Source organism: Mobula hypostoma, chromosome 1, assembly GCF_963921235.1.
Source record: "Mobula hypostoma chromosome 1, sMobHyp1.1, whole genome shotgun sequence".
NCBI lineage: Eukaryota > Metazoa > Chordata > Chondrichthyes > Myliobatiformes > Myliobatidae > Mobula > Mobula hypostoma.
This window is the reverse complement of record NC_086097.1, coordinates 218,332,727-218,359,711: the sequence shown is the minus strand read 5'-3', so window position 1 is coordinate 218,359,711 and position 26,985 is coordinate 218,332,727. Positions and strand designations below refer to the sequence as shown.

At 39.9% G+C, this 26,985-nt stretch overlaps 1 protein-coding gene across 1 annotated transcript in view; it reads left to right on the top strand.

Moving 5' to 3' along the window:
• The window catches only part of cpa6 (carboxypeptidase A6), an 82,268-nt gene extending 68,718 nt beyond the window's left edge, over window positions 1–13,550 (top strand). Inside the window, exons 10-11 of the mRNA XM_063042008.1 lie at window positions 32–116; window positions 13,262–13,550. Coding sequence (XP_062898078.1) covers window positions 32–116; window positions 13,262–13,455 — 279 coding nt within the window. The 3' untranslated portion in view covers window positions 13,456–13,550. The remainder of the gene's footprint in view (window positions 1–31; window positions 117–13,261) is intronic.
• Window positions 13,551–26,985: the final 13,435 nt, after the last annotated feature.

Below are 26,985 nucleotides of genomic sequence, written 5' to 3'. Positions count from 1 at the left end.
ATAATCTGATTATTTTTGTTTCATTTTTCAGGAATCTGCAGCGTTCAAAGCTGTCAATGCTCTTCGCTCTGTGTACGGTAGCAAATATAAACATGGGCCAGCATCTAGCACTTTGTGTAAGTTTGCAAAATAGATAGTATGTAAATTGGGCTGCAGTAGAGGTCAGGTAGACATATTTGAAATTATGTTTAATTTCTAGTTATGAAGAAAATCTATCACAAATGCTTTGCAATTAACATTCTGCTATAATGATCTAATGCAATGCAGAGTAAAATAAGGGCATGTGCAATTTGCCAGGTGAATTAATAATAATTAAATGACTCAGGCTACAGAATATTCATAAAAAGAAACATTGATGTTTGGCTTTTGTCAGATCTCTCAAGCCCTTGAATAGGGCTGAGCATTTGCTGGGACAACAGAGTTGGGGGTTGGATGTTGCTGACGGACATGTAAAAGGAATCTAATACTAACCAAGAAAATAAGACATAGGAACAGTATTAAACCAATCAGTCCAACAAGAATAGGCACCTTTTATTCCCATCCTTTGCCTTCTGCCGATCAGTAAACTTCTATCCATGCTAGTGCAGTATCTTTCCTGTAGTACCATGGGCTCTTGTCTTGTTGAGCCGCCTCATTTATGGCATCTTGTAAAAGGCATTCTGAAAATTTGATAAACAACATCCATCGACTCTCCTTTGTCTATCCTGCCTGTTTTTTCCTCAAAGTATTCCAACAGATCTGTCAGGCAAGATTTTCCCCTTAAGGAAACCATGCTGACTTTTGCCTACTTCATTAATGTTCTTCCAATTACCCCAAAATCTCATCCTTAATAATAGTCTTCCAACATTTAACCAGCCACTGAAATCAGGCGAACTGGCCCATAACTTCCTTTCTTCTGCCTCTCTCCCTTCTTAAAGAGTGACATTTGCTATTTTCCAGTTCTCTTTGGTCCCCCTCAGTTTCAAGTGTAACTTGTCTTTTTTTTTGCAGGACGTACCTTCCCCAGAAGAGATAGCAATGATCCAGAAATTTGAAACCCTGCCTCCTGCACCAATTCCTCAGCCATGCATTAATCTGCCAAATCATCCTATTCTTACCCTCACTGGCATGTGGGATTACTACCCTGGAAGTCCTATTTTCAGCTTTCTACCTAATTCCCCATATTCTCCTTTCAGGACCATATCCCTTTCCTACCTATGTCATTGGTACCTAAATGTACCTTGACCTCTGGCTTCACACCTTCCTCCTTTAACATGCTGTGAACCCAATAAGACACATCCCTGGCCCTGGCATTTGGGAGGCAAAATGTCATGTGGGTATCTCTTTCACGTCCACAGAATCTCCTGTCTGCTCTTCTAACTATGGAATTCACTATCTCTACTTCACTCCTTTTCTGCACCCCCCCCCCAACTTCTGAACCACAGAACCAAACTCAGTTCTAGAGACCCAGTCACTACAGTTTCCTCCAGTAGGTCATCTGCCCCAACAGTATCCAAAGTGGTATACTTATTATTAAGAGGAACGGCCACAAGGGTACTCTACACTGGCTGCCTATTCCCTTTCCATCTCCTGACAGTCACCCTGGCACCTGACTCCTACAACTAAGAGGTGCCTATCTCCCTGAAGCTTCTATCTATCTATCTCCTTCTCATTCTCCTGTATGACTCGAAGGTCATTAAGCTACTGCTCCAGTTCCTTAACATGATCTCCAAGGAGCTGCAGCTCGGTGCACTTTGTCCAGATGTGGTTATCAGGGACAGTTGAGATTTCCCAGAGTTCCCACATCTCTGTAACATACCAGCAACTCTGGACCCATTCTGAACGCACTAACTATGTACTAATAGACAAAGAAAGAGGAAAAAAACTTACTTATTACCTCTGCCAGTGCTTGCCTAAACCTGTTGAGCCAAAGCCTCCCACTCTAACACTGACCCACTCCAACAATGGTCACTCTGCTTACACCTCCCTTTTTTATTGGCTCAAATAAAATTCACTCCCCACGTAACTTTTTCTTTTCAAATAGCTCCCACCCTACAACAATGTCTCTTTCTAATTTGCTCTTTCAAATTAATATCAATGATGCCAAATAGTGTTGCAAAATGGAGTCAACTAGTTGAAAAAAAATTGAACATTTAGAAGGTTAAAGCTGGAAAATTATAATAAGTAATAAATAGATTTAAATGTCTGCAGACGGATATAGGAAAGTACTATATATATATATACCAATTAGAGTTTAAGACAAACTTTGGAATCATCTGGGTGACTTTCCATAGCTGGAACTGCATTCTGATAATTCAAAACTCTCTATCAGAGAGCTCGCTATCTCACAAACAATTTTTCTCCATCAGCACTCCTTCCTTTCTTCTAATTGTACCTGTTATAGTATTTTTAAAAATGTGTTTAGTTATGGAATAGCTATCAGCAAATGTTGAATGAATTTGAACTAAACTGCTTTTAAAAGTCATGTATTTGAGAAATGTTTCCTCAATGCACACAGGTGGGAATGTGATGAATGCAATGATACAAGAATTGGTGATTGTGTAAATTTGGTGCAAAAGGGACATTTTAAACCATGAGGCAAATAATAAACAAACAGATGACTTGCCTGCCAAGGTATTTTTAACCCAAATATTGGGATAACTGTTACATGGAACATCGAAATCTGCAGCACATTACAGGCCCTTTGGCCCATAACGTTGTGCCGACCATGTAACCTACTCTAGAAGCTGCCTTGATTTTCCCTACTGTATAGCCCTCTATTTTTCTAAGCTCCATGTACCTTTGAGAATCATTTTGTTTTTTGGGAACAGCAGGACAATTCATGTGTTATTGGTTCAAGAAATCTTTCCAGTTCTACCCAGAGTAGAAATCCACTGGGAATGCATCTCATAAACAGGTATTCATTGGGAAATACAGTGAAGATTATTGTGTACTATTGAGGAGTATGCAGTCCAGAGCAATCAAGCATAGAAAGAGAGAAATTAGGAAAATTAATGGACAACATAGATTGCCCATGTGTTGTTGTCTCTCTTGTGTAAGTGAAAAAAACATTATAGAGAGGCTGCAGAAATTTTGAGAAAACTCCGAATAGATCGTAGATAGAAAAAATGTGCAGGAGTAAGTAAAGGAATAAAATGTATCTCAAAGGTACCAGCTGCTGAATTACTGCCAACTCCATGAGCATGTTTTTCTTAAATGTTAAAAGTGAGCCCACATTTACCACCTAATCTGGCAGCTCGTTCCAGGCTATATTATAATTATAAGATTTAAAAAACAACAGGGATCCCAGGTGAACACAGAAAATATAAAAGAGTTATTTCAAAGAAAAGGAACTGAGAGACTATGTATAGTAACACATACAAAATGCAGGAAGAGCTCAGTAAGACAGGCAGCATCTATGGAAGCAAATTAATCAGAATCACTTTATTGTCTGTGTGAAACATACCAGAATTGATTATGGTTCAGTGACAAGCGTAAAACACAGGACAATATCAGAATCAGAATCAGGTTTATTATCACCAGCATGTGACATGCAATTTGTTAACTTAGCAGCAGCAGTTCAATGCAATACATAATCTAGCAGAGAGAGAAAAAATAATAATAATAAACAAAATAAAACATAATAAATGAACAAGTAAATCAATTATGTGCATTGAATAGATTTTTCTTTCTTTTTCAATATTTTTATTAATTACTTGCATAGACTAATACAAAATACATTATGATATTATGGAAACAGAAACAAGATTGAATTGCCCCATAACTATGTGTAGTAAATTAACCATAATATTGAAAAGGTATATTCTATTTTAATCTAAAGCAAAATCAAAACCCCATAACAAAACAGAAAAAAAGAAAGGAAATAAAACAGCTGTTTGGTTAAAAGAAAAAAAACTCTGACATATAGTCGTAAATTCGAACATATAATAGCCATCATCATTGCTGAACATATCGAAAATTGTGAAGGTAGTTCCAAAAAGGTCCCTATAATGTGAAAAAACCTTGTCGAGGTATAGAAATAGAACACCTAATCTTCTCTAGATTTAAACATGACATAACATCAATCAACCAATGGGCATGAGTAGGTGGAGCAGCATCTGTCCATTTAAGCAACAAAACTTTTCTGGCTAAAAGAGAAATGAAAGCCAAAATATGCAAAACATTCAGCTTCAGAGTAAAATCATTTCCTCCAACAATGCTGAACAAGGCAGTCAGAGGGTTGGATTTAAAGTTTACTTTAAAAAGCTCTGAGAAAGTTTGAAATACTTCTTTCCAAAATTTATCAAGCTGCGGCCAGGACAAAAACATATAGAGAGGCCTCTTCGACATTACACCTATTACAGTTTGGAGAAAAATCTGAGTAAAAACGAGAGAGCTTATCTTCAGTCATATAGGCTCTATGAACCACTTTAAATTGTAAAAGAGGGTGACACATGCATAACGAAGAGGTGTGAACAAGTTTAAAAATTTCATTCCAAGTATTGAATAGATTTTTTAAAGTGCACAAAAATGGAAATACTGTATATTAAAAAAAGAGTGAGGTCATGTCCAAAGCTTCAATGTCCATTTAGGAATCAGATGGCAGAGGGGAAGAAGCTGTTCCTGAATCGCTGAGTGTGAACCTTCAGGCTTCTGTATCTCTTACCTGATGGTAACCATGAGAAGAGGGCATGCCCTGGGTGCTGGAGGTCCTTAATAATGGACGCTGCCTTTCTGAGACGCCGCTCCCTAAAGATGTCCTGGGTACTTTGTAGGCTAGTGCCCAAGATGGAGCTGACTAGATTTACAACCTTCTGCAGCTTCTTTCGGTCCTGTGCAGTAGCCCCTCCATACCAGACAGTGATGCAGGCTGTCAGAATGCTCCCCGCGGTACAACTGTAGAAGTTTTTAAGTGTATTTGTTGACATGTCAAATCAATTCAAACTCCTAATAAAGTATAGCTGCTATCTTGCCTTCTGTATGACGACACCGATATGTTGGGACCAGGTTAGATCCTCAGAGATCTTGACACTCAGGAACTTGAAACTGTTCACTCTCTCCTCTTCTGATCCCTCTAGGAGGATTGGTATGTGTTCTTTTGTCTTACCCTTCCTGAAGTCCACAATCAGCTCTTTCACCTTACTGACGTTTAGTGCCAGGTTGTTGCTGCGGCACCATTCTACTAGTTGGCATATCTCACTCCTGTACACTCTCTTATCACTACCTGAGATTCTACCAACAATGGTTGTATCATCAGCAAATTTGTAGATGGTATTTGAGCTATGCCTAGCCACACAGTCATGTGTATATAGAGAGTAGAGCAGTGGGCTAAGCACACATCCCTGAGGTGCGCCAGTGTCGATCATCAGCGAAGAGGATATGTTATCACCAATCCGCACAGACTGTGGTCTTCTGGTTAGGAGATCGAGGATCCAATTGCAGAGGGAGGTACAGAGTCCCAGGTTCTGCAACTTCTCAATCAGGATTGTGGGAATGATGGTATTAAATGCTGAGCTATAGTCAATGAACAGCATCCTGACGTAGGTGTTTATGTTGTCTAGGTGGTCCAAAGCCGTGTGGAGAGCCATTGACATTGCGTCTGCCATTGACCTATTGTGGTGATAGGCAAATTGCAATGGGTCCGGGTCCAGGTCCTTGCTGAGGCAGGTGTTCAGTCTAGTCATGACCAACCTCTCAAAGCATTTCATCACTGTAGATGTGAGTGCTACCGGGCGACAGCAATTAAGGCAGCCCACATTATTCTTCTTAGGCACTTGTACAATTGTTGCCTTTTTAAAGTAAGTGGGAACTTCTGCCCGTAGCAGTGAGAGGTTGAAAATGTCCTTGAATACTCCTGCCAGTTGGTTGGCACAGGTTTTCAGAGCCTTACCAAGTAGTCCATCGGGACTTTCTGCCTTGTGATGGTTCACTCTCTTTAAAGATAGTCTAACACAGTCAGAGATCACAGGGTCATCAGGTGCAGCAGGGATCTTCACAGCTGTAGTTGTGTTCTCCCTTTCAAAGCAAGCAGAGAAGACGTTGAGTTCATCTGGTAGTGAAGCATCGCTGCCATTCATGCTATTGGGTTTCACTTTGCAGGAAGTAATGTCTTGCAGACCCTGCCAGAGTTGCTGTGCATCTGATATCACCTCCAACCTCCTTCGAAATTGTTCCTTCACCCTTGAAATAGCCCTCCGCAAATCATGATGGGATGCATCCCAGGGTGCTGAGGGAATTGGCGAAGGTTAAAATAGACTACAGATGTTAAGCTAACTGGCCTATAGTTGCTCGTCTTTTGCCTACATCCTTTTTTAAAAAGTGGCGTGACATTTACCAAAACTCTCTAGACTCTGGGCAGGTCCCAGTGGATTGGAAGACAGCAAATGTCACGCCACTTTTTAAAAAAGGATGTAGGCAAAAGACGGGCAACTATAGGCCAGTTAGCTTAACATCTGTAGTTGGGAAAATGCTTGAAGCTGTCATTAAGGAAGAAATAGCGAAACATTTAGAAAGGAGTGGTTCAATTAGACAGACGCAGCATGGATTCAGAAAGGGCAGGTCCTGTTTGACAAACTTACTGGAGTTCTTTGAGGACAGAATGTGTGCAATGGGTTGAGGGGAACAGGTGGATGTCATATACTTGGATTTCCATAAGGCATTTGAAAAGGTGCCACACAAAAGATAAATAAGATATGGATGCATGGAGTCGGAGGAAGTGTATTGGCATGGATAGTGGATTGGTTAACCAATAGAAGGCAGAGAGTTGGTAGAAATAGGTGTTTCTCCGGTTGGCAGTCTGTGGTGATTGGGGTGCCTCAGGGGTTGGTGCTGGGCCCACAGCTGTTTACCATTTACACTGATGATTTGGAAGAGGGGACTGAGTGTAGCGTAGCAAAATTTGCTGATGGCACTAAACTCAGTGGAAAAGCAAATTGTGCAGAGGATGTAATGCAATAAATAAAATGAAGAAAGGAAAGGCAGCAGGTCCTGATGAATTAGTAATAGAACAAATTATCACCCTTGAAGATTATGGAATTGAAAAACTTACTGATTTAATCAATGACATTTATGAGACTGGAATAATACCAGAAGAGATGAAAAAAATCAGTGGTTATCACTCTTCCTAAGAAACCTAGAGGAATAGAATGTGAATTACATAGGACCATCAGGTTACTGAGTCATATCACCAAGATACTTCTAAGAATTTTGATGACAAGAGCTAAAAGTAAGATACAAGCTGAAATAGGAACAATGTGGTTTTGTGAAAGACAAAGGTACAAGAAACACAATATTGATGTTAAGGATACTATCAGAATGAGCTATTCAAGTGCAAAAAGATTTGTTTGTTTGTTTTATCAACTACACAAAAGCATTTGATAAAGCGAAGCACAATAAGTTATTTAAAATATTACAGAAAACTCTAGATCTAGATTCGAAAGACCTCTGCCTAATCAGAAATCTGTACTGGGAACAAACTACCACTGTAAGAATAGATGGAGAATTGAGTCAGTTTACGAAAATCAAGAGAGGCATTAGACAAGGGTGTGTTTTTCTCCCCCGATTTATTTAATGTGTACAGTGAAACAATATTACAAAAAATAAGAGACATCTTGGGAATCAAAGTTGGTGGTAAAAACATCAATAATTTCAGATATCTGGATGACACTATGTTAATTGCAAGTATGGAGGAAGAACTACAAAACTTAATTGATATAATTGTTGAAGAAAGTGCAAAAAATGGGTCTATCTATCAATTGCAAAAATACACTGTATGGTGATATCCAAAAAGAAGGAGAATCCTATCTGCAGGCTGAGAATAAATGGGGAAGACATAAAACAAGTAAAGAACTTTTGCTACTTAGGAAGCTGGGTGACATCAGATGGCAGGTGCGACATGGACATCAAAAGAAGAACAAGGATGGCAAAAGACACCTTTACGAGAATGAAGAGTATACTGACCAATACTAAACTAGGCACGACAACCCACCTCAGAGTACTGAAATGTTACATTTATCCAGTTATGTTATATGGCTCAGAATGTTGGACAATATCTAGTAATATGAGGAAACAAATTGAAACAGCAGGGATGTGGTTTTTGAGGAGGATGCAAAGAATATCATGGATGAGGATGTCATGAACAGAGCAAACACAAAAAGAGAAATAATGTATGAGATCATGAAAAGGCAACGTAATTTCATTGGACATGTGATTAGGAAAGAGGAGTTAGAATGCACAGTAATTATGGGAAAGATTGAAGGGAAGAAAGCAAGAGGAAGACAGACAAATGATGATGGAGACAGCAGCCAGAGAACTGGAAATGAATACCAATGAATTGATCCACTTGACCCGAAACAGGAGTGTGTGGGCCATGGCAGTCAAAGCTCAAAGTGGGCTTGGCACCTGATGATGCTGACAGAGGATGTGGAGAGTCTGCAGAGGGATATAGATAGGTTAAGTGAGTGGGCTAAGGTCTTGCAGGTGGAATACAACATTAGTAAGTGAGAGATCATCCACTTTGGAAGCAATAATAGAAGAGTAGATTATTATTTAAATGGTGAAAGATTGCAGCATGCTATTGTGCAGAGGGACTTGGGAGCGCTTGTGTATGAATCGCAAAAAGTTGGCTTGCAGGTACAACAGGTTATTAAGAAGGCAAATGGAATGTTGGCCTTCATTGCTAGAGGGATTGAATTCAAGAGGAGGGAGGTCATGCTGCAACTATACAGGGTACTGGTGAGGCCGCATCTGGAGTACTGTGTGCAGTTCTGGTCTCCATACTTGAGGAAGGATATACTGGCTTTGGAGGCAGTGCAGAGGAGGTTCACCAGGTGCAGGAGTAGGCCATTCAGCCCTTTGAGCCTGCACTGCCATTCAGTATGATCATGGCTGATCATCCAACTCAGAACCCTGTACCAGCCTTCCCTCCATACCCCCTGATCCCTTTAGCCACAAGGGCCAGAATAAGAGGGGATCTTATAGAAAGATACAAATTTTTGAAAGGGATAGATAAGGTAGGAGTAGGATAGTTGTTTCCATAGATAGGTGAGACTAGAACTAGGGGACATTGCCTCAAGATTCAGGGGAGAAGATTTAGGATGGAGATGAGGAGAAACTGCTTTTCCCCAGAGAGTGGTGAATCTGTAGAATTCTCTTCCCAGGGAAGCAGTTGAGGCTTCTTCACTCAATATATTTAAGATACAGTTAGATAGATTTTTACATAGGGGAATTCAGGACTATGGGGAAAAGGCAGGTCGGTAGAGCTGAGTTTACAGACATATCAGCCATGATCTTATTGAATGGCAGGGCAGGCTCGATGGGCCGGATGGCCTACTCCTGCTTCCATTTCTTATGTTCTTATGTTCTTATACCTGGTTTTCTGGTACAGGCCTGGGTTGCCAGACTTGAATGCCCTCAGCAGACGATGTATCTCTTGATTCATCCACGGCTTTTGGTTTGGGAATGTACAGTAAGTCTTTGTAGGCACACACTCATCCACAGAGTTTTTAATGAAGTCAGTAACAACTGCAGCATACTTATCCAGGTTTGAAGATGAATCCCTGAATACAGTCCAGTCCACCAATTCAAAGCAGTCCTGTAGGCACTCCTGTACTTCCCTTGTCCAAACCTTCTTGGTCCTCACTGCTGGTGCTGAGGTCTTCAATCTCTGCCTATACTCAGGGAGTGGAAGTACAGCCAGGTGATCAGACTTCCCGAAGTGAGTGCGTGAAATAGCATGGTAGGCATTCTTGATGGTGGTGTAGCAATGGTCCAGTGTGTTGTTTCCTCTGGTATTGCAAGTGATCTGTTGATAGTAGTTGCTTAGTGATTTTTTTCAGACTGGCCTGGTTAAGATCTCCCAAAATGATGGTGAAGGCATTAGAGTGCGCTGTTTCACACATGGTGATCCCATTGCTCAGATCATCTAAAGCCTGTTTGACATGGCCCTGAGGTGGAATGTAAACTCCTACCAGAATGACCCCAGAGAACTCTTGTGGTGAATAAAAAAGGATGACACTTTACTGCTATATATTCCAGGTCTGGTGAGCGGAATTGGGACAGCACTGATATATTTGTGCACCAAGAAGAGTTGATCATGAGGCATACTCCTCCACCTCTGCTTTTGAGAGACTCTATAGATCTATCCTGGCGGTGTATAGTAAACCCGTCGATCTGAATCGCTGCATCTGGTACGGAAGGGGTTAACCAGGATTCCATGAAACAAAGGACACACAACAGACAACACAAAAACAACCAACAATTTACAAATCAATGGTGCAAATGGCCCTGAGCGATCAACAAATAGCAGACCTCAACATGTGCAAACGCCAATAATCAAACTTAAATTGGTGCGAACATATAAACAGACTGTATAATTATCAACAGAACAAGGACAGCAGGAAAGACCATTTAATGGATGTTCTGATGGGACAGTGAGGGTATTACACCTGAGTGAGTTTTGTTGAGAAGCTGGATAGCTACAGGAAGGAAGCTTAGGAGATGTGTAGCCCTGGTAGTGATGGACTTGCAGCGTCTCCCTGATGGCAGTTTGGTGAATAGGTAACTGCTAAGGTGGGTGGAGTCAGCAGTAATTTTTTCAGCGTCTTCCTTTCCTCTGGTGATGAACAGATCTTTTAATGTCTGTAGCTGAATGTCAAAAAGTATAGTAAAATCTTAGCAGGTACTTGTTAGTTTACTAAATTAAATCTATCTTTATTTGAGCAGAGGATGACACCAATTTAACAGTATAAAGATGCATCAGAATGAATGGTTAAAGTAAGAATAGAAAGGAGATTTTTAGAGATTGATAGTTTTTAAAACATAAAAGTCACCTGGTCTGAATGGAATATAGCCTGGTTACTGAGGAAAGTACAGTGGAAATTGAAATAAGCTTGACTACAGTCTTCCACTTTTCTTTGCATATTGGAATGCTTTCAGATGATTTGAGATTGAAAATGTTACATTTCTGTTTAGAAAAGGAAACAAGATAAATCCGGTAATGACAGTAGAGTCAGCCATATGTTAATAGTGGGAAACATTTGCGGGACAGTTAATTATATGGAATAATAAAATAGTTTGCAAGAGGAGAATTGCACTTAAAGGAAAATTGAGATGACTAACCTTACTATTGATTGTGGTGTTATACAAGTATTGGATGATGAAAGTCATGTTGTAATGCCTGTGAGATTTTTCAATGGCACTGGGTAAAATGCCAGAGAGAGCAAAATCTATATCATTATACAGAGAGTAACAGCAGAGAACCAATGTTGGATAACAGACAGAAGATTCATTCCGAGCATGTTTCATCAGACAAGAAAAAGGTATACAATGCTATTCCCGGTAGTCCAAAATAAAACCGCTATCCTTTCAGCTATGCACCAAAGGTCCGAAGCTGGATACATAAATTTCAGATAAGAGCCCAGAAATTTGGAAAGCGTGCTTCTAGGTACCATGAAAGACAAATGAAATGGCAAATGAAATTTAGTGCAGTAAAATGGAAGAATGGACTAAGTGGTTTAATTTCAAAAACCTGGAAAAACAAGAACTTTGCACGTGTATTACTGCCTTCGAAGGGTTGTGTATAATTGAGGAGGCTGTTCCAAACGCTTACAGGAACAAATTGCAAAACCTGGTTAAGCCTCAGCTGGAACATTGTTGAGTTTAATACATAACCAATCAGGAAGGCCTTGGAGGAGGATGAAAAGATTTACCAGAGTATTAAATTTTAAAATAATGGTCCTTAGGTTTAAAGCAAGTCTGGAGAAGTTGGAGTTATGCTCTTAAGAGGGATTAAGAAAAGAATTGTTAAAACCATGATTGATTTGATTAAATGCAAATTTGTTTCCAGTACCAAACACGTCCAAGAGTTAGATACTTTTTTGATCCCAAAGGTAAGTGTAGTGTCACAGTAGCATTACCAATGCACAGATTTAAAATATACAAAAATAAAAAGAGAAATAATTAATTAATTTTAAAAAAGTTGCCTCAGACTGCCTAACAGGAGGGGGCCATCACTCGCTGTAGAGCGTAATGGCCGAGGGTAAGAATGACCTCATATAGTGCTCTTTGGAGCAGCGCAGTTATCTTGGTCTTTAACTAAAAGTGCTCCTCTGTTCAGCCAAGGTGGCATGCAGAGGGTGAGAAACATTGTCCAGCATTGCCAGAATTTTCAATAGAGCCCTTTGTCCTACCACAGCCTCCAGTGTGTCCAGTATGATTCCTATAACAGAGCCTGCCTTTCTAATCAGTCTATTCAGCCTGTTGGCATCATCCGTATTGATGCCATTACCCTAAGCACACCACCCTATAGAAGATTGTACTGTTAAGATAATAATAAAGAAACTGAGGAAACATGACTGACTTTTGTCAAACGTAAGTTTGTCTTTGTCTCAAACACATTGCCTGAAATTTGACAGATACAGAAACAACAGTAACATCCAAAAAAGAACTGGAACTTGCCATATTTAAAGGGAAAACAGAAGACTTGGCACTAAGATTAATGGGATACCGTTGCCAAAGAGCTAACTCAAGATGACAGGTTGAATTGCCTACTTCTGTAGAGATCATTTTCTAATAAAGGGTAATGAAAAATTAGAATGGGAGGGGATCTTTTGGGACATAGTCATTAAAGTTTCAAATAGGCAATATATAGCTGTAGGGCTGCTGGAACATAATCTCTTTTGGCTGTAAAACACGTTCTTAATAATTCGATATCACCAAATTTGTCTTAACTCTACAGGCTTCTATATACTTAGCAAACCTCTTATGTGCTATATCATCAAAAAGCTTCTGAAAATCCACACAGCAATGATCTGAACTACATTGATCAGCTTTCCCTGTGCCCCAATAAAGAACTAAGTAATCACATACAGATTTCCTTTCATGTTGCCGCCTTTATGAAAAATACTGTACATAATTAGATAGATAGAGAGTAGCCCATGAGGGTTGGAAATGGATCAGGAGAATTACATTTTATTAACTCCAGGTGAGTCCGCACAGCATATAGACCATGATTGAAATGTTCTCCTATTTATCAAATTTGGATTTAATTCTAAAAATTATCAACATAGTGAGGGGAAGAGCAGAGTTGAAGATACTGCTGTGCCTGTGAAATTCTTCCAATTTTTTTTTACTTTTGAGTGCTAAATTTTAAAATTTTAATTTCTTAAAATATAGCACAAGTATTTTTAACAAACTAACATGGGTCAAAATTATTGCCATATTTTCTGAACTTCTAATATGTACTGAAATACATGTTGTAATATATTTGCTTCTTCCCTTTTAGATGCCATATCTGGTAGTTCTATTGACTGGGCCTATAAACAAGGGATTCCCTATGCATTTGCATTTGAACTACGAGATACCGGATATTATGGATTTTTGCTGCCAGAATCGCTAATCAGACCCACATGTACAGAGACGACATTAGCCATCAAAAATATTACAAACCATCTCCTAAAAGAGTGCCCCTTGAAGTGAGGGCTATTTATCACCATATAGTTTGATTTGTTTTTTTAATTTTGCATAAATAAGCTAAAATGTACAATGATTTAATGCTATTTCTGTATTTTACCTTTCTGTGCAGCCGTATATGGTACAAATTTGTCACCGTAATACTCAAAAATACTATTGCAGCAAAGCAAATAAATATGGTGCTCTGAATAAACAAGTAATAAGGAAATCCTCAATTTTGGACAGTGGTGTTTTTAAAATCACATTGAATATACACAGGGTCATTACGAGAGACTCTCAACTGAAGATGATCATTTTGAACAACTGCAAAGGACATAAATATTTTAGCATGCAAATTGGAGTTCACCTCTTCTTCGAATGCCAAATGGTGGCTGCATGCAGCCACCTGCAAAGTATCAAAAATTGAAGAGAAAAAAAATCACCAATAAAATCATTAAGTTGCTTTTCAGACATAAAATCTTTACATGTATATTTTATGAAAGCATCTGTATGAAGAGATCCCAGTTAATGTAGTATCACTGTGCCGAAAGCATAAGAGAGCATCCAGCTTTATAGAATATCTCCCCATGGTAGTCACAGAAAAAGGTTTCTCAAGGAGATGAAGTAAATCCTGAGAGAGGGAACGGCACCATTCCACCCCAATACTATAATCCCCAGATAATCAGCAGCATTGGTTAAGCTCTATGCTGCAAGTGGCCCCATGTGTGGTAAGCTGATAAGTCTGTCAAAAAAAAATTGAACCATCATAGACAGAGGTGCATGACACAAAAGCACAATGGTCTTTGAGGGAATGCACTGTAATGCTTGTGATATTGAATGTTGACAGGCTGGGAGAAGAACATTCATACTGTGGATCCTTTAGTTCAGTTCTTGTTGCCATGAATTTGCTCCTTGTTTTTGTTTTGACTAGTGATTAGTAATTGTGAAAATAGGTACTGCAATACTGATTGCATCAATAAATGTTCATCTAACACAGGGAAAATTCCAGATACGTTGACCTGCAACCTTGCAATAAATACCCACCTCAGTTTCTAATTGGGCATGGTTTCATCTGGAGGTTGTTACTATCACAATGCATCCCAGTATAAAACATTTCCATACACTATATGTACATAAAAATATGTGCAAATCTAGTATCTGAGATTTTTTTCTCTAATTTTACCTTTATCCCTCATAATAGTCTTTGATCTTACATGTCAAGAAGAGCATAATTGTATGATAGGGTGTAATTAAAGTGTTGAAGTTCTTTGAGCCTTTTATTGGAACTATACAGTGCATGTCCAAGAAAAGATGGTTTTTAAACAAATTGTGAAATGCTATTCAAATTGCCCATGGAGTCAAAGAGCAAAATGGTTGCTTTTAGCTACCATTTCAAAATTACTGATTGTACAATATATCTTAAAATAATCCATTACTTATATTTTATTTATCACAACTTGAAGCAAATTAAATGTTCTCCCTAGCCATGAACATGCTCACTAAGTCTGCTGAACCAGAGTGCAGAGGGCCCAGAATGAACCAAGCGAGGAACCCTGGAGTACATCCTCAGTGGCTGTGCAAGGGCACTTGGTGAGGGACGGTACAGGTGGAGGCGTGACCAGGTCCTGAAGACCATCGCTGAAGCTGTCAGTGCAGGAGTTGAGTGGGCGAAGCGGTCCCGACCCTCCAAGCAGACCATTGCCTTTGTTAGAGCTGGGGAGCAGCCAATACCTGCCAAAAGAACATCTGCAGGCATTCTGACCTCTGCAAGGGACTGGCAGCTGTTGGTGGACCTCGAAGGGCAGCTGAAGTTCCCCAACTATATCTTAGCCACCACCCTGCGACCAGACATTGTCCTAGTGTCTGAGTCGACTAAGCAAGTGGTGCTGCTGGAGCTGACAGTCCCATGGCAAGATAGCTTGGAAGAGGCCTTTGAAAGGAAGCTTTCCAAGTACGCAGTACTGGTCAGCAACTGTCAGCAGGCTGGATGGAGAGCGAGGTGTCTCCCAGTGGAGGTTGGTTGTAGGGGATTCGTAGCCCATTCTTTAGTTAGAGCCTTCAGCATTTTGGACATCGAGGGAGAGAGGAAGAGGAGAACCATCCGCAGTACCACCGATGCGGCAGAAAGGGCCTCAAGATGGCTGTGGCTCAGAAGAGGGCAGCCATGGAGTCATAAGTAGCTAGCCATCTGGACGCAAGCTGGTGTCTGATCAGCCCCGGCTGGGTCACCTGGAGGAGGTTGTATGATGTTGAAAGACCCGAAACACCCGATGATTCCAGGAACATCACTGAAGATGTGTCCAGAAGCATCAATAGATGTATGTACACAGCAAGTTTGACAAGATAACAGATACATTGGTCATGATCTTTCTTCAAGAATCACTTGATTCTGGCATAGTCCCAGAGGACTGGAAAATTGCAAATGTCACTCCACTCTTTAAGAAAGGAGGAAGATAAAAGAGAGGAAATTATAGACCAGTTAGTCTAGCCTCAATGGTTGGGAAAGTGTTGGAGTCCATTATTAAGGTCGAGGTTTTGGAGTACTTGGAGACTAATGATAAAATAAGTCAAAGTCAGTATGGTTTCTGGAAAGGGAAATCTTGCCTGACAAATCTGTTGGAATTCTTTGAATAAGTAACAAGCGGGGTGAACAAAGGGAAGGCAGTTCCCTTGTAAAAGTAAAAGTAAATCATTTACTTAGATTTTTAGAAGACATTTGATAAGGCCAATATGAGGCTGCTTAACAAAATAAAATCCCATAGCACAAACACGAGGAAATCTGCAACGCTGGAATTTCAAGCAAAACACATAATAATTGCTGGTGAACGCAGCAGGCCAGGCAGCATCTATAGGAAGAGGTACAGTCGACGTTTCGGGCCGAGACCCTTCGTCAGGACTAGCTCTTCTTTCAGAAGAGTTAATTTTTTTAACCAAAGAGGGGTGAATCTCTGCAACAGACTGTGGTGGAGGCCAAGTCCAAGGGTATATTTAAAACAGAAGCTGATAGATTTCTGATTGATGGAGACATCAAGGGATATGGTGAGATGGATTCGGAATCAGCCATGATGAAATGGCAGAACAGACTCAATGGGCAGAATAGCCTAATTCTGCTCCTATATCTTATGGTCTTATGGTCTAAGTTGAGGTGTCCTTTGTGAATAGCTGTTTATTGTAAGCTTCTTCAGTTCGCTGTCTAGTGCCTCTGGTAACTTGTTATACTGTTCATCAATCCTCTTTAAATATTTGGATCATGACTTGAAAAATTGGAAAAGAAAAATGCAGCACACTTCAATAGTGAACTTTATTTGTTACAGTGGCAGAAAGATTCACATTTTCTCTTGAGGATTTTACACATAATTGGTGAACAGAAAAATAACTACCTAAATATATTTGAAATTTCAATGTTCAATTTAGTTCAGGTGACAATAAGATAAAAACATCCTCTGGCATAATTAATAATGTTGAGCTGTCACGCATATGTGTGAAAAATTCTCTGTGGTTGCTTTATAGCTTTAATTAAGTCTGTAATATATATACAGACCTTTTTGAAAAGAAGTTAATATGCTTCCTAGATGAGAGATTAAACCCCAAAAACAAGTGTACAAAAAGTATGAACATTGGCATGTCATTATAGAAGCCTACAAGTAAACCGAATATTTTACTACTGCATTTATGGAGAAGTAAAAGATCCAGAGATCAGATTTAAAAGAATAAAGGATTTTAAGTTCTATTTTCAGGTGGTTGGTAAATTATCCATAATTTGGATTAAAGGCTCTGCTAATATCTCTGATCTAACCCAGTGCCTGATAATCACTCAATTCTCCTGCAAAGCAATGGGTTCCCCTTTTCATAGAAACATAGAAAATAGATGCAGGAGTAGGCCATTCGGCCCTTCGAGCCTGCACCGCCATTCAGTATGATCATGGCTGATCATCCAACCCTGTACCTGCCTTCTCTCCATACCCCCTGATCCCTTTAGCCACAAGGGCCATATCTAACTCCCTCTTAAGTATAGCCAATGAACTGGCCGCAACTGTTTCCTGTGGCAGAGAATTCCACAGATTCACCACTCTTTGTGAGAAGAAGTTTTTCCTCATCTCGGTCCTAAAAGGCTTTCCCTTTATCCTCAAACTGTGACCCCTCGTTCTGGACTTCCCCAACATCAGGAACAATCTTCCTGCATCTAGCCTGTCCAATCCCTTTAGAATTTTTTACGTTTCAATAAGATCCCCCCTCAATCTTCTAAATTCCAGTGAGTATAAGCCTAGTTGATCCAGTCTTTCTTCACATGAAAGTCCTGCCATCCCAGGAATCAATCTGGTGAACCTTCTTTGAACTCCCTCTATGGCAAGAATGTCTTTCCTCAGATTGGGGGACCAAAACTGCACACAATACTCCAGGTGTGGTCTCACCAAGGCCTTGTACAACTGCAGTAGAACCTCCCTGCTCCTGTACTCGAATCTTTTTGCTATGAATGCCAACATACCATTTGCCTTTTTCACCGCCTGCTGTACCTGCATGCCCACTTTCAATGGCTGGTGTACAATGACACCCAGGTCTCATTGCACCTCCCCTTTTCCTAATCGGCCACCATTCAGATAATCTGTTTTCCTGTTCTTGCCACCAAAGTGGATAACCTCACATTTATCCACATTAAATTGCATCTGCCATGAATTTGCCCACTCACCTGACCTATCCAAGTCACCCTGCATCCTCTTAGCATCCTCCTCACAGCTAACACTGCCGCCCAGCTTCGTGTCATCCGCAAGCTTGGAGATGCTGCATTTAATTCCCTCATCCAAGTCATTAATATATATTGTAAACAACTGGGGTCCCAGCACTGAGCCTTGCGGTACCCCACTAGTCACTGCCTGCCATTCTGAAAAGGTCCCGTTTATTCCCACTCTTTGCTTCCTGTCTGCCAACCAATTCTTTATCCACATCAATACCATACCTCCAATACCCTGTGCTTCAAGTTTGCACACTAATCTCCTGTGTGGGACCTTGTCAAAAACCTTTTGAAAATCCAAATATACCACATCCACTGGTTCTCTCCTATCCACTCTACTAGTTACATCCTCAAAGAATTCTATGAGATTCGTCAGACATGATTTTTCGTTCACAAATCCATGCTGACTTTGTCCGCTTTCACTGCTTTCCAAATGTGCTGTTATCACATCTTTGATAACTGAGTCTAGCATTTTCCCCACCACCGATGTCAGGCTAACCGGTCTATAATTCCCCGGTTTCTCTCTCCCTCTGTTTTTTAAAAAGCAAGGCTTTTATTCAGCTGTGTTACGCCAAGAAAAGTGGCTGGGTGTTTTTGTGTAAGGAAACAAATGGCTGTAAAATTGCAGCAAACCAAGAAGCCACCAACCAATTGCAAAACAATCGGTGACTTCCAAACTTCCAGTAAGATGGCCAGCTTCTATGGAGTCAATGAAAGGTGTTATAGTCTTTTTTTAAAACATATTTGCTATGACTACAAGACCCTGTTGTACATTAAGAACTTCAAGTACTGCAGTCTACCCCATCAGCGAGTTGCTCGTTGGCAGAGAAACAGAGAAGCGGAAGGAGCTGGAGCTGGTGCAGACCGTGATGTTGCTTGCGACTGAGAGGTATTGGTGCACGAAGGTGGTGTGCATTCTAACGGCGAGTGATAGTCTTCGTCACTTTTCTTGTGACTGCAGGACCCTGTTGGACATCGGTGGTGTGGAATGCTGCGTGCCCAATTTACTGGTTTATTGGAGAATAGTGACTTTAAATTCCTCAGTGTTATTATATCGAGGACCTGTCCTGAGCCCAGCAGACAAGTTCAATTATGAAGAACGCACAGCAGCATCTCTATTTCCTCAGGAGTTTGTGGAGATTCAGCATGGCATCTAAAACTTTGACAGATTTCTATAGATGTGTGGTGGGGGAGTATATTGAATGGCCGCATCACAGCCTGGTATGGAAACTCCAAACAGAAAGTGGCAGTTACATACCCAACAATGAGCACAACTACGTGAAACACTGTCCCAGGAAAGCAGCATCCATCATCAGGGACCCCCACCTTCCAGGCCATGCTCTCTTCTCACTGCTGCCATCAGAAAGAAGTTTCAGGAGCCTGAAGACTCTCCACCAGTTTCAGGAACATAAGGCTATTGAATGAAAGCGGATAACTTCACCAAACTTAACTTGTCCCATCTGTTATGATTATTATTCTATAGGTTGACAGAGTATGCAGACAAGAAAATGAATCTCTGGGTTGTTTATCATCCTGCTTGTTGATACAGATGACAAACAATAATGGACCCAGCACCGATCCCTGTGGCATAACACTAGGCACAGGCCTCCGGTCAGAGAGGCAACTATCTACCACCTCTTTCTGGCTTCTTCCTTGAAGCCAATGTCTAATCCAATTTACTACCTCACCTTGAATGCCAAATGATTGAACCTTCTTGATCAACCTCCCATGTGGGCCTTGCTAAAGTCCATGTAGACAACACCCACTGCCTTGTCTATAGCTTTCCTGGTAACTTCCTTGAAGAACTCTAAGATTGGTTAGTCATGACTTATGACACGCAAAGCCATGTTAACTATCCCCAACCAGTCCCTGTCTATCCAAATCTTTGTATACTCAGTCCATTAGAATACCTCCCAATAACTTTCCTGGCTTATTCTTAGAGCCTTTCTTAAACAATTGAAGAAAATTGGCTATCATCCCCCCTAATTTGCCTCAAGACAGCAAACATCTTCTTCTCTATAATCTGTAGAGTCCATGGCTTCGCTGCTGCAATGCCTTGCATCCATAGACTGTGTCCGTCTTCCTAGTAAAATAAAGTGCAGTCGGAAAAATTAATTTAAGATGTGTCTCCCCCCCCCCCCAATCTCTTTCCATAGATTACCACCCTGATCTTCCAGAGGACAAATTGTGTCCTTTGCTATCCTTTTGCTCTTAATATATCTGTAGAGACCCTTAGGATTCTCCTTTACCTTGTCTGCTAGAGCAACCTCATTCATGTCTTCTTTTAGCCTTCTTGATCTCCTCCTTAAATGTTCTCTTGCATTTCTTGTACTCCTCGATACCCCATTTGTTCCTGCCTTCCTATACCTGCTGTGGGCCTCCTCCTTTTCCATAACCAGGGCCACAATATCTCTCGAAAACCAAGGTTTCATAAAACTGTATCCTTGCCTTTTATTCTGCCAGGAAATTTCACTTTTGATGCACTCCCATTTACCAAATACTTCTTTGCCAGAAAGCATCATATCTCAATCCGCTCTTACCAGAATCTTTCTCTGATTTATAATTTCAGCCTGACCAGACCTATCCTTTTCCATAATTACCTTGAAACTGATGGCATTATGATCACTAGATGCAAAGTGTTCCCCTTCTCTACCCCACAAATAATGAGCAATCCTAATATAACTTCCACATTGACTCTGTTTTCTGTCGTGACGTATTGTATGCAAATATACCTATTTAACTGTAATGTTTCAGATTTATGTAAGCATCAGCAGAAGAGCTAAGACTATTTTATTGTTAATTTTTTGCTGTTTGGTTTATCACCTTCCATTAAAGATCCTGCGGTCTTCTAATAATAGATTTTAATCACTGACTTAGACAAAGCCTTTATGAGGAGAAATCAATATTAGCTTCACCATGATTAGATTTTTTTTTCAACCTTTGGTTATGGATCAAGCCTTTTTGATATGGAAATGAAATGTATAACATGTTTCCGTGACTTATTTCTGAATAACCATTTCATGTCTTTTGAACAGTTATCTAATAAATATAATTTGCCCAGATCCCATTTTTTTAGATATTTACAAATAAACTTTTTAAATACCACACTGCCTACCTTCCTGATTTCACACCCTACTGATATCATCTATAAAATTTTAGGTTTAAATCCCTTTCAGAAGGGATTAATAGCAACTATTTATGATATAATTATGAAATTACAGCCAGGTATATCTGATAAAATTAAAAATGAATGGGAAAGGGAACTTGAACTTTGCCTACCTATAGAGAAATGGGATAAAATTTTTCAATTAGTTAGCTCTTCCTCTATATGTGCCAAACATACGCTAATACAATTTAAAGTAGTGCATAGGGCCCATAAGTTTAAAGATAAACTAGCCTGTTTTTATTCCCATGTAAACCCTATTTGTGACAGGTGTCACTCTGAGATGGCTTCCTTGACTCATATGTTCTGGTCCTGCCCTATTTTGGAAAAATTCTGTAAAGATATTTTTGATATTATTTCAATAGTTTTGTGTTTTGATTTACAATCCCATCCTATTACAGCAATTTTTGGTTTGCCAATGATGGAACATAGATCTTTATCCTCTTCAGCCTGTCAGATGATCGGATTTGTTACTTTAATGGCCAGAAGATGTATTTTATTGAATTGGAAGGAGACCAACCCTCCTATTACATTTCAATGGTTTTCTCAAACTATATCATGTTTAAATTTAGAAAAAATTAGAAGTGTCATTTTTGATCCTTCGGTTAAATTTGAAGAGACTTGGAAGACATTTATTCAACATTTCCATATGATGTAACTTGACCTTTTCCGAATCCTTTTATTAATTTAAAATATATGAATAGAGGAGTGGAGTTGATGACATTATTGAATGTAATCGATTTAAGATATTGGTCTAGCCTTGTTTTGTTCCGTTTGCTTTCTCTTTGGGTTTAGTATTTAGTTTTATTTTTTTGTTTTTTTGGTGGGGGGGGTTTCTTTGCATTTTTCTTTCTTTTTATTTCTTTTTTCTTTATGATTAACTATATTAAGAGTTTGGAAGTCTATTACACCTGTATTATTTGAAGTCTTTTTTGTACATGTTTATCAACAATAAGATAATTCCACTTTCTCTGTATCAATATTGCTACTCTGTTTATAATTTTGGAAAATTAATAAAAAGATTTTAAAAGAAAGAAAGCTTCACCACGACAGTGTTTCAAATTAATTTTTTTCATTTTCCGAAGATCCAGGTTGAAAATCTATACCGTTCTCTTTTATCCTGCTGCCAGGATAATCAAGGACCCGACCCACCCAGCCAACACACTTTTCATCCCTCTTCTCTCCGGGAGAAGGCTCAGGAGCTTGAAGACTTGTATGGCCAGATTTGGGAACAGCTTCTTTCCAACTGTGGTAAGACTGCTGAATGGATCCTGACCCAGATCTGGGCCGTACCCTCCAAATATCCAGACCTGCCTCTGGGTTTTTTTTTTGTACTACCTTACTTTCCATTTTTCTATTTTCTATTTATGATTTATAATTTAAATTTTTAATATTTACTATCGATTTGTAATCCAGGGAGTGGGAAGCGCAGAATCAAATATCACTGTGATGATTGTACATTCAAGTATCAATTGTTTGGCGACAATAAAGTATAAAGAGGGACTTTTGATTGTCTTTGAAACATAATATATATAATTCTGACAGTCTATTAATTAACTAATGGTAAATCTTGAAAGTTTACCTTCTGGCTCTCTAGGTAACATGTGCTATTCTCCCTTCTGACTCATTTGGGTCACATTTGCTGATTGGATGTAAGTGTCTGGTTAATGGTCCAGTGCTTGCAGCAGATAGTGTGACATCTGCTGGGAGTGTACAGTAAGAAATCGTAGTGTCTTAAAAATTCTGCTCTGTACATTTTGCATACTAGTACAGTTCTGTTACATAAAATTGCATTAATAGAGATATGTTTATGTAGTAAAGACAAAAAACTGCAAAGACTGAAAATTTGAAACAAAATCAGTTGAACAATATCAACCTTTGTCTACAATTGCTACCTCTTTTTCCCATCCCCTTTCCTTCCCTTGACCAAAGGGCCTTTTGTTGGAAATGTTGTTAATCAATATCTGCTATAATCAACGGGCATTCACAATTTGATCATACCTCCCTTCCTGTGACTTTATTCTATCGCATTTCTTTACTCCCCTCCCCTTTCATTCCAAAGTTAAAGTAAATTAATTGTCAAGGTATGATAATGTCACCATACAATATCTTAAGATTCATTTCTTGCAAGCGTTTACAGAAAAAAAAGAAATAAAATAGAATTTGTGAAAAACTAAACATGAATAAACAAAACAATGTGCAAAAGAGGACAAATTGTGCAAATATAAATAATACTGAGAACATGAGTTGTATAGTCCTTGAAAGTGAGTATGTGGAATCAGTTCAGAGTTGAGGTGAGTTAAGTTACCCACGTTGGTTCAACGGCCTCTTGGTTGTAGGGTATTAGCTTCCTGAACCTGGTGGTGTGAGTTCTAAGACTCCTTGTACCTTCTACCCAAAGGTGGTAGATGAGAACATGGCCTTTATGGTGGGAACCATTAATGATGGATGCAGCTTTCCCATGGCAGCACCCTTCGTAAATGTGCTCCCCACTCTCCTTAAACACTCTGGGTCTATTTCATCACCCTTTACCCTAGAAGCTCTCACATTCAATCATTCAAGGGATGAGTCTCCAGAAATTCCACCACCTCAGTATGATTCGCATTACTGAACATATTTTCCTCGCCTGGGTAAACAATCCCACCTGGATACTCAGATATAATCTTCAGTTTATTTCCACTCTGCTTTCAATAGCACCTTCCCTTCCAAGCGCTGAAGATGAAACACTTTACAACACTTTCCCTTCATTTTCCATTGCTCCATATATTCCTTCCAGTGAAACAGAATTTCTTTCAATATTATACTATACGTGCTGTTCACCGTGCAATGTTCTCTACATCAGGGAAACCAAGACACTGGATGATTGATTTGCAGTTTGCCCTATTCAGTTTGAAGTATGGGCCTGCACTCACCTAGTGCTTTTCTCCATTCTAATGTATCTGTCCTTGGCCTCCAAAGCAGTTGGATTGAAAGCCAGTTGTAAGCACATAAAAACCAGTACCTCATCTTTCAGTTAGACACATTACATCCTTTCAGCCTCAACAGTTGCAGTTAATGAAGGTGATTTTGAGGAATGTTTTCACAGAGCAAATACAGGAGACAGATGTGTTCTGTCATTGTGTGATCAAATTGTAAGGTATAGAAGGGGATCGGACATTGTAATTGCTATCAGAGTTTCTCTTCCTATGATCTTTATTAAGAATGAGTTCTCTACCTCAGACTCTTTGAATGAAAAGATTTTTATTGATTCACAGCCAAGCATCTTTATTTCGTAGTTATAGCCAGCATCTCTGTCCCATTGTGGTGGGTTTCTGAAACTTAAGGCTAGAGGGGGGAGGTTTAAAGGAAATGTGAGTGATGATCTTTTCTTACATGGAGTAGTTGGTATCTGGGATGATCTGCAAGAGGAGATGATGAACAACATCTAAGAGGCAGCCAGACAGGTACTTGAATAGGCAGAGCATGGGCAGGTGGGATGAGTATCGATGTACAAAATTGTTGGCATAGATGCAGTGGGCTGAAGGACTTTATACTTTATACTTTATACTTTATACTTTATTGTCGCCAAACAATTGATACTAGACCGTACAATCATCACAGCGATATTTGATTCTGTGCTTTACACTCCCTGGAGTACAAATCGATAGTAAATATTAAAAATTTAAATTATAAATCATAAATAGAAAATAGAAAAGGGAAAGTAAGGTAGTGCAAAAAAACCGAGAGGCAGGTCCGGATATTTGGAGGGTACGGCCCAGATCCGGGTCAGGATTCGTTCATCAGTCTTATCACAGTTGGAAAGAAGATGTTCCCAAATCTGGCCGTATGAGTCTTCAAGCTCCTGAGCCTTGTCCCCGAGGGAAGAGAGACGAAAAGTGTGTTGGCTGGGTGGGTCGTGTCCTTGATTACCTGGCAGCACTGCTCCGACAGTGTGCGGTGTAAAGTGAGTCCAAGGACGGAAGATTGGTTTGTGTGATGTGCTGGGCTGTGTTCATGATCTTCTGCAGCTTCTTCCGGTCTTGGACAGGACAACTTCCATACCAGGTTATGATGCACCCCAGAAGAATGCTTTCCACGGTGCATCTATAAAAATTAGTGAGGGTTTTAGGGGACAGGCCAAATTTCTTTAGCTTTCTCAGGAAGTAAAGGCGCTGGTGGGCCTTCTTGGCAGTGGACTTTGCTTGGTTGGACCAAGTCAGGTCAATTGTGATATTGACCCCGAGGAACTTAAAGTTTCTGACCTGTTCCACTTGCCTTCGTCTTGCTGACGTTGAAGGATAGGTTATTGTCTTCGCATCATGCCACCAGGTTCTTAATTTCCTCTCTGTACTCAAACTCATCATTACCCAAGGTACAGCCTATAATTTTGGTGTCGTCAGCAAATTTATATATTGAGTTCGATGGAAACTTGGCTACACAATTATGGGTGTACAGTGAGTACAGCAGGGGGCTGAGTACACAGCCTTGTGGGGTACCGGTGCTCAGAGTGATTGTAGAGGAGAGCTTGTCCCTTATTTTTACATCCTGGGGCCTGTTTGTGAGGAAGTTGAAGATCCAGCTGCAAATCTGAGTGCTAAGGCCCAGTTTCCCGAGCTTAGGACGGCTCTGTGACTCTATAAAAAATGAACACAATACTCCTCTCCTTTCTACCCCAGTGTATTATACAGCATAGCATGATCTCCCTGTTCTGAAGTGGAAAATACAAGGTGATAGAAATGTAGTCGAAGAGTGCTACCTTTATCTGCCCTGTTGCCTTTGGGGTTCTATAACATGTGCTCAGATGTCCCTCTGGTAAACTAAATTTCTCAGTTGCCCACCTCTTATTGTGAATTTCTTTTTCTGATTTGCCTTCCTCAAATTAAGTACATAAATTGGTCATTGGTTTATAATTGTCAGATGTACCAAGGTACATGATTTGAGGAAGTAACAGGTAGGGTAGACAAAGGAGAATTAGTGGATGTTGTTTACTTGAATTTTCAGAAGGCCCTGGACATGGCGCTGCACAGGAAGGTGGTTAAGTACAATAAAGGACCATGGAATTACAGTAAAGATACCATCAAGGATAGAAGATTGAATGACTGGAAGGAGGTAAAGAGTGGGAATAAAGGGGGCCTTCTCTGGATGGATGGCAGTGACCAGTGGTTTTCCACAGGGGTTGATGTTGGGACAGCTTCTTTTCACGTTACATGTCAATGAATTGATGGCTTTGAGTCCAAGTTTGTAGACAATATGAGGGCAGGTGGAGGGGCAGGTAGTGTTGAGGAAGTAGGGAGGCTGCAGAAGGACTTAAACTGATTAGGAGAATGGGCAAAGAAGTGGCACATGGATATAGTGTAGGGAGTGTATGGTCAAGCACTTTGGCAGAAGGAATAAAGATGTATAGTATTTAACTGCGTCATTCCTTTCTTCTTCCCTGGGGATTCTGGGTGGCTATTCCCTCAGCGTCATTTTACGTATATCCCTGGAGGCCTTAAACTTTGTAGTTTTCAAACGTACTTTTTGTAGTTTTCGTGGCTAGTCTATGCTAATATTTCATTTTCTTGTTTAAGTATACGGTCTGTTGTAGGTTAACGGTTTTCTTTATATGTACCTGTTTTTTCTTTGTATTATATCATTTTCATTTTAATCGGTGTACTTTTTTTTATTCCTTTACTGTTTTATAACT